Source organism: Arvicanthis niloticus, chromosome 3 (assembly GCF_011762505.2).
Source record: "Arvicanthis niloticus isolate mArvNil1 chromosome 3, mArvNil1.pat.X, whole genome shotgun sequence".
Classification (NCBI taxonomy): domain Eukaryota; kingdom Metazoa; phylum Chordata; class Mammalia; order Rodentia; family Muridae; genus Arvicanthis; species Arvicanthis niloticus.
In genome coordinates, this window is record NC_047660.1 from 54,324,626 (window position 1) to 54,334,220 (window position 9,595).

General features: G+C 49.1%; 1 protein-coding gene across 4 annotated transcripts in view; it reads right to left on the reverse strand.

Annotated features, from left to right (window-relative positions):
• Nucleotides 1-450: 450 nt before the first annotated feature.
• Nucleotides 451-9,595, reverse strand: part of Ints9 (integrator complex subunit 9) — an 86,582-nt gene continuing 77,437 nt past the window's right edge. For all 4 annotated transcript variants that reach the window (XM_034497348.2, XM_076930842.1, XM_076930843.1 and 1 more), the window contains 5 exons: nucleotides 8,656-8,780; nucleotides 7,165-7,332; nucleotides 5,278-5,376; nucleotides 4,301-4,438; nucleotides 451-3,420 (listed from right to left, as the gene is read on the reverse strand). In XM_034497348.2, the coding sequence (XP_034353239.1) occupies nucleotides 3,244-3,420; nucleotides 4,301-4,438; nucleotides 5,278-5,376; nucleotides 7,165-7,332; nucleotides 8,656-8,780 (707 nt within the window). In that variant the 3' untranslated portion in view covers nucleotides 451-3,243. The remainder of the gene's footprint in view (nucleotides 3,421-4,300; nucleotides 4,439-5,277; nucleotides 5,377-7,164; nucleotides 7,333-8,655; nucleotides 8,781-9,595) is intronic.

The following is a 9,595-nucleotide window of genomic DNA, read 5'->3' on the forward strand; positions in this document are numbered from 1 at the left end:
GAGAGAGAGAGAGAGAGAGAGAGAGAGAGAGATAGATGCCCCCATCCCTCACTGGCTGTAGCACTTTGGGAGAGAAGGCCCTTGCCTGGGCAGCACAGTAGAGCTGACCCTGCCTCTTGGCAACTGCAGCACTGAGTGTGCTAGCTGGGGCAATGCTGCAGAGTTCACCCTGGTGGGGCAGGGGCAGGAGAGCAGGAGAGTGGGCAGGTTGACCAACTCAGCTACCACCCAGGCCCAGATCCATTGGCCCACCATAATATCTAGGTGGAGCTTGTGATGGGGCCAGTCCTGTAGGTCCAAAGCTGCAGCATCTCCATGACAGAGGGCAACCACAGGACATACCAGAGTCCAGCATTAATGGTGTAGCAGAACCCAGAGGCCTTGAAACAGACTCATGGCTTGTAAAGAAGTATGGACAAAGGACATACAGTGTGACACTCTGTGACTCACTAAAGCTTCCATGATGGCTTTATTTTTTTATTCTACTTTATATTCTTTTGTGGGGGAGTTGCAAGGGCAGAAGGTGAATATGCAGGGTCAGGGAGGTGAGCGGGATTAGGGTGCATGATGTGAAATTCAAAAATTAAGAATTAGAAAAATAGATTTGGTTACTATTTACCCATGGCTGATTCACAGTTGTGTATCAGGAAAACAGCACAGTTTGAAATTCAGACTGGGGTCACTAGAGTGTGAAGGGGCAGAATCCTATGAACACAGTAAGTTTAGTCTCTATCCTCCAGCCCCTGCTCTAGTACCTGTGTGAGAGAGACAAGCACAGTTACTGCAGCTCAGTGACAAGACCTGGGTAAAGACACCGCTCAGATACCGGCAGTACTAAGATACAAATGCTGAAACACATGCAAAGCTGTGCACAGGACACAGCCATCTTGGGCTCACTTCTGTAACACCTATCCAGATTCAGCTGTGGCTTCGTCCAGAACCAGAGTTGGTTACTTCCACCCTTGGCCAAAGTTCAAGATACCCTTGATGTATCATCCCACTGTGGAGAGCCTGAAAACACGTATCTACCTTCCTTTGGGTGGCTGAAAGCACAAGCCAGCAGCCTGGCCTGGTGTCTGGGAGGGAGAATCGTCCGTTTCATTATCAGTTAGCTTAGCTCCTCTTTGGCACGCCATCACAGTGAGGGTTCCTGTTGGTCATTCACTGTCATCTGGAAAAGCCAACTCCTGCCTTTTCATGGTGACTGTGAGGCTGTGGGTTGGAAGCTGTGGAGACGAGGGGTTGTGTGCCTTGCCTGAGAGGAATGGACAAGGAGTCCTGTTTCCTTGTGTCTGAGCCTCACACAGGATGGAGGGAGCAAGAACCACAAACTGACCATTTTTGGGACATTCACTTACTCTCTGTATTTTAGGTCCCACATTTAGCTGTGAGGGGCCAGGAGCTCCGGCTAAGCCCCAAAACCACAAGGGAAGAAATGTCTGCTGGTCTGAAGCTGCTAGGTATGGGCTCACTTGTTATAGCAGTAGATGCATGCTTTAACTCTTTGGGGGAAAGACTTGTTAAAGGACAGACAGACATGGTGGTGAGGTCAGCGTGATGTATGTCAGAACCCTGTCTCAAAACAGGCAGACAATAAGAGCTGTGGAAGACTATGCAAAAGTAATGGAATCCTTTACTCCAACAAGTCCATGAACAACTTGTCACTCAGGTTGTGCTCAGGACCTGAAGTGCTGCCTGGCACTCCTGATCTATGGCCAGTGTGACTAGACAGAGGGAAGACTAGAAGAGCGTTCACTGGGTCACACTGGAAGGGCCCGGATCACAGGTAAGCAGTGACTCTGTACTATTCTCTGTGAGCTGCACCCACATAATAGGAACCCTAGAGCACCAAGCTAGCTCAACTCAGTAAGTGTTGGGAAACCCTGCGATTAACATCTACCATGATGGGACAACTCCCTGAGCTCCCAGTAAAATGGACTGACTCCCCTTTTCACTGTGGCTTCCTCTTCTCGGCCTGAGGAGTGTCACCTAGTTTTTGGTGAATTCCCAGGTTCAACTCTCCTTCTCCCAATAAGAACCTGTCCAGTGAGCACCTGGAATGTGTCTGCAAACCAGGCATTCCTAGTGCTTTAAGCCTCAGCCAAAGTACTTTCACCCTAAGAAAAACCCCTTCCCACTCTCCAAGGTTTATACAGCTCTTGTTTGCCCAGAATACAACATGCACACGCTGTTTCACTGAATACTGTCTGAAAGGGCTTGGAGCACCCCCCACCCCATCCTGCTGCCTGGTGTTTAGCAGTGCCTGGGCACCCGGGGCACTCCGGGGGAGGAAGCAGAACTTAGAACCACAAGTGGACACCCTTTAAGACTGCAAAAACAAAACACCCCAGAATTGACAAAAGGGGGCTCCTCAGTCTCCCTTTAGTCTCCCTTCTTCTTTCATTGCCATAGGCTCCAGTGGGGGTTCTCTGTGTATGAAGAACCATCTCATAGAATTGAAATGTAGCTGAATTTATTGTTTCTACTGTTTTTTTTTTTGTTTGTTTGTTTGGTTGGTTGGTTTTTTGTTTTGAGACAGTGTTTCTCTGTGTAGCCCTGGGTGTCCTGGAACTCACTCTGTAGACCAGGCTGGCCTTGAACTCAGAGACCTGCCTGTCTCTTCCTCGAGTACTGGGATTAAAGGCTTGTACTGCCAGCTTGTTCCTGTTTCTCAAGACAGGGTCTTTTGAGCCCAGGGGAGCTGCGAGCTTGCTGTGTCAGAGGATGACCCTCCAGCACTGGGTGCATCTGCATTTCTGTAGATGGGGCAGGTTAATGGGTTAATGATTAGGGCAGAGGTGCGACAGATGTACTGTGGTGTTTTCATTGCTGGATGTAGCTGCAGACTTTCCCCCAGATACTAAATCATTATCTAAACTGTAGTTCAACAGAACTGGGCACTTCTATAAAAATAATGTTTATTTTTTTTTTAGCAAAATGGGCCACAGAACAGAGCTAGATAGGTTTGCTTTCCTTGGGGACTGGCCTTTATTAGGTGTAGCACTGTAGGCAGGGAAGTCCCTGAAACACAGGCCAGGTATTTTTTCACTTCCCTTAGGAAAGGACATCTGTCATGCTGTTACCCACAGCTGCTCAGAAGCCCAGAACTGAAAAGAACAGGGTTCTAAAAGTTCCTGGGGTCAGCAGTACAAGGAAGTCACACTGGCAGATCCTGGCTGGAAGCCAGAGGACACCACCAAACTGTCTCTGGGTGAAGGGCCTAGGATTTCATTGATGTCCCACTCAGAACTTCTGCAGGAACCTGAGGACGAGGTCCCGCAACCGTACCCTCAGAGTCTCATCATTGTCACAGATGATATGAGTTGAATCTTCTTCTATCTGGATGAGTGTCTCTGCTTCCTGCAGCAGGACAATATGGCCCTTCGCTGTGTCTTCCACCTTGATGTCACTGAAGCCATGCTGTTCCAAGAGAAAAGAGGACAGCTCCTCTGAGAGCAAGGCCTGACTGGGCACTGACTGGGCCTTCCACACTGGTGTTCACACTCAACACAGCTCCTTCGACATCAGGGCCAGAAGCCAACCAAGAGGTTCATACTTACGAAAGGCCCCAAACACAAAAAACTCTCAGGAAGACAGCTGATTCCTCCACCCTTTCTCAGAGCATGCCCCATGCCATCTTTAACCCATCCCTCTCTCCCTAGTAAGGGTCACAAGGTGGAAACATTAACTGTCACAAAGACAAAATTAAAAAGACCTTTAAGGTAGTGCTGTCTGTACCCTCCTCACACCAATGCAGTCGGGGAATCTCCCCTTTGGGGACTGGAGAGCCGGCTGCATGGTTAAGAGCACTGCCTGCTTTGCCAGAGGTCCATGGTTTGATTCCTAGCACCCAAATGGCAGCTTATAACTGTCTGTAACTTGTTTCAGGGGATCTGGCCACCGTGGGCACCAGGCATACACAGGGTATACAGATAAATATGCAGGCAGACATCCATACACACAAAGTCTCTTTCTTTGAAAGAAGCAGCCACTGGGACAGCACAACGTGCCTGTCTCTTTGAACCACTTCTGATGGAATCACTGACCTACCTAGTAACGCATGCTAGCCCTCCCAGGCATCGGTGCTCTTCCTGTGACAGCATGGCTCTAGACAGGACAGGCAGCCCTTACTGTGCCATACCTGCTGCTAGTCCTAGACTAAAGGACAGGGCTAGTGGTGAGCAGAGTCTGGGGACAGCCCAGGAAGGAAGCTGTTCTTCGGCTTAGTCCATTTTGAGCCTCTTCTTGTTCTCTAACATCCTAGTACATCTTTGGGGGCAGAACAGGCCACCAAGCTCACCTTTTCCAGGGTCTGCACAAACTGTTCTACTGGGATGGAGCCACTCAGCAGAGGCTTCAGAACTTTGCAGTCAGGAATGTCCTCACTCACACGCTTCCTCTTCTTACTGCTGGTGGACTGGGTGGGCTTGGGAGGGGGCTAGGACAAAAGCAAAGTGGCTTTCAGGGAGTCCCTCTTCACTGATTTGGTGGCCATGACCTGCTGTCCTGGCATGAAAACCAGGCTCAGCAGCTGGTTCCAGCTGAGTTAATGCAGCCATATGCTTGGGATCATACCTGCCTTTCAGCAAGAACCAGTTGTGCATTTCCAGGGATTCCACTACTTGCTGATGGAATCCCTTCTAATAGACACTGGCGGCCACAGCCATGCATGCTAACTAAAACCAGATGGCAGTGTCTGGCAGGCAAACCATGGCTGTGCCACCAGGAAGTGGTAGAAAAGCATTAGGAGGTCTGTGAGGATCAGGCCCAGACAACACACAGCAGCAAGCACACAGTGCCTAGTGCTCTAAGTGCTACCTACAAGGGCACACAGCAATACAGTACAGCTGAGGAAGAAATGCTTCTGAGGTGAGTGTTGCCCACCCACGTGCCAGGCTTCCTGCCTTCCTGGCTCTGTACTGTGCTTGTATTCCAGGCATCATAAGGGACACTGTCCGCAGCTTTCAGGTTTTACCCTGCACTGCTGAGGTATGGGGGTCAACAAGGAACATGCCCATGACAAGTTGGGGTGATGCTGCTACTTTAAGAGCTGGGTAACAGGAAACTACTCAGGATGGCTTATGTGGTTTCTTTGAGGCATGTGGCTAAGAATTTGTACAAAGTGTTTTTTCTTTGTTTCAAGTATACACATGTCTCAATCATCCCAAGCTTCAGTGTCTTGACTGGGATGAACTGGGAGCTGACTGGGTGGGCAGAGCTTTCCTAGGGGAAGGGATCTCCTGGGTCCCCAGCCAGCCTCCCGCATGCCCCGGATACCTGAAGCACATGTTTGTTATCCTTAGTGTGCAGCACAGCCGAGACAGTCGCCAAGGAGATGCCAGGCTTGATCTCCATGGGCACCAGAGAGTCTGCCAGCTGAAAGTAAAATGCAGGATTTCACATAGGCTCCCTGAGGGAGAGGAAAGAATCCCAGGGTGGAGAGTGGCTCGGGCTTAGTGGAACACAGCACTGAGCTCTTAGCATTCTCTGTCCTGGTGGCAAAGGCTTCCAAGGATGGCCATTATACTATCCTTGTGTTTTACGTACACTGTTGTAGTCTAAAATGACCAGATAACTCAGTGTATAAATCAGGTATATACTCTGCAAGTCTCCTGCCCACCACAGTGATGCAAGGACAAGAGAAGAATGGAGGTGGCAGACCACTGGCTAGGACAGTGAAGGAGGAGGTAGACCATTGGCTAGGACAGTGTCTTGGCATCATCAAATTGCTTTGCATGGTGGCTCCTGGATACCGCAGCAGGGACCATCAGGGCAGTTGCAAGTTAGTGTGTGCTAGACCCTGCAACTTTGAAAATGGCGACATCTGCTGGGCGCATGCACCCGAATGCCTCCACTTCCTGGCATCACTCATGGGCTCCAGGTAATTTCTAAAGTCCTCTCAGAACCTACCAGATTCCTCAGCACACAACCCAGGTGCAGATTCCCTTCGCTCTTTCTTGTGCTAACCCTAGACTTTCTCTAGGTGGCCACTGCAAATGGACTACATGTTTTGATCCCCAGCAATCTGTGCCTGTCAATGGCAGGACAAGTGTCTCCTACTGTGACCTGAGCCAGATGATGCCTTTTCCTGTGCAGCCACAGTGCACACACTGCAGTGAGCTCGGATCTCTGAGGTCCTGGTGCTCTGGCCTGGCTATGTGCTGTCCTCATATGTACAGCTTTCCAACAAGCCATGCTGCTTTCATTTAAAAACAAACTTAAGTGTGCAAGACGCCATTCCGTAAGCATTGGTATTCAATGCCAGTTGGGTAGGAGAAGCAGCTTTATAGCATTAACACTGACAACCGATGAGAGGGCTGTTCCATGAAGAAAGCGTGGAGGAGGTGAGGAGTCCCACACTGTGGCAGCTAGCCCACACCTGACTATGCCAGGTCACATCCTTCACCTCCACCCTGCTCACACACACAGTCTGCCCCATGAGTGACTGTTCTCTGTACAGTTCAGGCTGGCGACAGCCTTGGCCTGCACATGCAGCAGTACCTGGAGAAAGCATCCTCAGAAGCTAAAAGGATGGTGGTGGAGCAGAGGAGGGAGCAGAGCATCTATAAGAGAAACTTGGAGAACCTTGCACAGCTGAGCCATCTGTTTTCTGGAACTGATAACTTTTCTCAGGGGAAGCCTTTTACTCAAATCAAAGATGTTCGAAGATCTGTGACAGACACTGAGGAACCCAAGTGCTGGAGGTCCCTGGGTAGCAGCTCCCTATTGCTCTACGGTCACCCCTTCCTCGTTCTCTTTCCTAGCGGAATCACCTGTGCACAGCACTACTTTAGCGTGGCAGCATCTGTACAATGTGCCTTTTACATTTCCTTGTGCTGGAATTTAAGCTAGCACTAAGAATGTAAGCCATTCGGACTTTTAGACAGTTGTGTGCACATCATGTAAAGGTTCTAAGTTTACATTTCTCCTTTCTCATACATAATTCTAGGAAGGATGGGAAACCCTCAGAGGGCACTAGCATCTGCCATGGTGGAGACTCAGGAGGTCCCCTGCAGGTCCACACCAGTGAAGGCTAACATAAGGAGCAGTCATTTGCCTGACGGTCTGTGTTCTTTCCTTCCTTCCTTTTTTGAGAGACTGGCCGTGCCCCTCAGGGCACTCTGGTGGGAACAAGGCTTTAAGGGTGAAAGGGCAGCAGCTCACCTCTGGCATGATTTCAATTTTCTCATAGCGTCGTTTGAAGGGCAGGGCGAGGACCTCAGCCCGCCGATAGGACATGGCTGGTGGCTGGCAGTCGATCATGAGGTCCATCCTGTGGGACTGGGCTGGGGGTGGCTGGGTGTACTGCTCAGGACAGACCACGTGCAGGGGCTGAGGAGCAATGCGACAAAGAGGTCACATAAAAGGGCAGGCACTGGGTTCAGAGCAGCAGCCCCAGGCTTCTTCCTGACCCTTGTAGCATCCTGAGTGCTCAAGCCCACAGTCAGGCCGCTAGAGCACATTCTCTCAGAGCTGGCTAACCCATGCGGAGATGAGTATGCTCAAGGAACCTAGGTGGTTGAGGGAAGGGCCCGCTACCTCTCTGCACTTGGTTTCACTTTTTACTACATCTAAGTAACTTTGGTGGTGACATCCACTGTGTCTACTCCCTAAGCTGAGCTCAGCTCCTTAGGTGCAGTCTTCCTATGATACCTGCACTCTGAGCTATTACAAGCCCTTGACTAACTAGCAAGAATTTTGGCTTTGTGCTAGCCCAGTACTCTGGGTTTGGTGTATTTTAGGCTATTCTCAGATCACTGGAAACTGGCAGGCCACATGCCTACCTGAGTATGAGAGTGAATCAGAGATGAAACTATTTGTACAGATATCACCCAGCTGAACACTAATGCTCTCGGTCCACAGGTCAGTGAATTGGCCCTGCCCTGAGAGTTTGGATTAAACCACAAATCCTTTGAATGAAGGTTTCCAGCGGCTAGGCCTGATTGTATCTAATAAACTTGTCCTTTCTAGCTAGTACTTTCAGGGCCTTGTGTTTTTCCTGACCTGGCTAGCATCTGAAAGCTCTGTCCCCTGCCTCAGCCTGAGCATCCTCCAGAGTGTCACTGGAAGTGTGTACCAGATAGCCTCTGATATCTAAGATTAGCATGTGACACAGGCGTGAAGCTGGCTTTGGGACTTTGACTTGAAGTTGCTTAGAGATGAAAAGCTGTGGTCCTTGCCAGCTCTAACTGTTCCCCCTCCACCACTTTCTGACCCAATGCCTTGGCTCATCTTCTGCCACCCTGTGCAGAAACCTCCACTTCACTTGAATTACTTTTCCTTTTCTTACAGAAAATGCAAAACAACCATGAGCCTACCATGTAACTCAACTCAGATTTAGGCACAGTGACTGACTTGGAAGGGAAGGGCATCTACATGCTTTTCTGTGGCTACACTGGTCCGCATCAAAAGAACCCATTTATGCCTTCTTTCTCCTTTCCATTTCTTGAGAGGGGGAACTTTTTCAGTGAATAAAGATCATTTCCTGATGTTTAAAGGGTAACAGGCAGTATCCTACAGAATTGAAGACAGGCTGCTGTGAAGACAGGCTTCTTCACAGCACGGCTATGCAGATCTGCTCCACAAAGAGCCACGTTCAGATCCTGGCCTACAGAGGAAGCAGTGAGTGTAGACACAGGCCAGTCCTTTGTTTACCTGCACTTCTTTAAGCAGCTTTGACACCTGGATGAAATTCAGTCGAGTGTCAATTGGGCAGTAGACGCACTTCATGGCCAGTGGCTGGTAAGGAGCCAAGGCCTCCAGGTAGGAGAAATCGGGTTCTGGGGAAGTGAAAACAGGGAACTTTAATATTCAGGCAAAGACAACATAGCCAGCTGCAGCTGATGTGGTCAGGGCCAAGCATATAGAAGCATATAGTTCTTGTCAGGAAAGGATGCACAAAAAAAAAAAAAAAAAAAAAAAAAAAAGTATGGCCCATGGGAAGAAGGGGGTTCCCATAAGGAGGCAGGAGGCTGCTGGAGGCATGGGTGCAGGCTCAAAGCTTACAAAACAGAGATAAGACAAATACAGGATAGACAAGGAAATGGACTTTTCTCTAAACAAACCATCAGCTCAAAACAGAAAGGAGAAGGAACTGTGTGTGGTTGTACACTTTGGAGGCTGAAGCAGGGAACTGCCAGTTTAAGACCATTCTGGGCTACTTAGTGAAGACCCTGTCCCAAAAAGAAGAAAAAAAGTAAAGGCATAGAAAGTTGACTTTGGCAAGCACCACAGTGATAATTTATTCAGATTAGAATCATTAGTCAGTGCTAAAATTCTAGATAGAAAGCTGAGGGAAGAATGGGATATACATTCTCTTGTGTCCCTGTAGTAACAGTAGGGCTGAAAAGATGGTATAGTGGTTAGAATCTCTTCTAGAGGTCCTGGGTTCAATTCCCAACAACTACATGGTGGCTCCCAGCCATCTATAATGGGATCTGATGTCCTCTTCTGGCATACAGGTGTACTCATGTAGAGAGAACACTTATGCACATAAAGAGACAAACAGTACGCTTATAGTGGCAGGACCTGGCATAGTCACAGGAATACCATACCAGCTGCTCAAAGTTAATATCCAGGTGGGACACAAAGCACT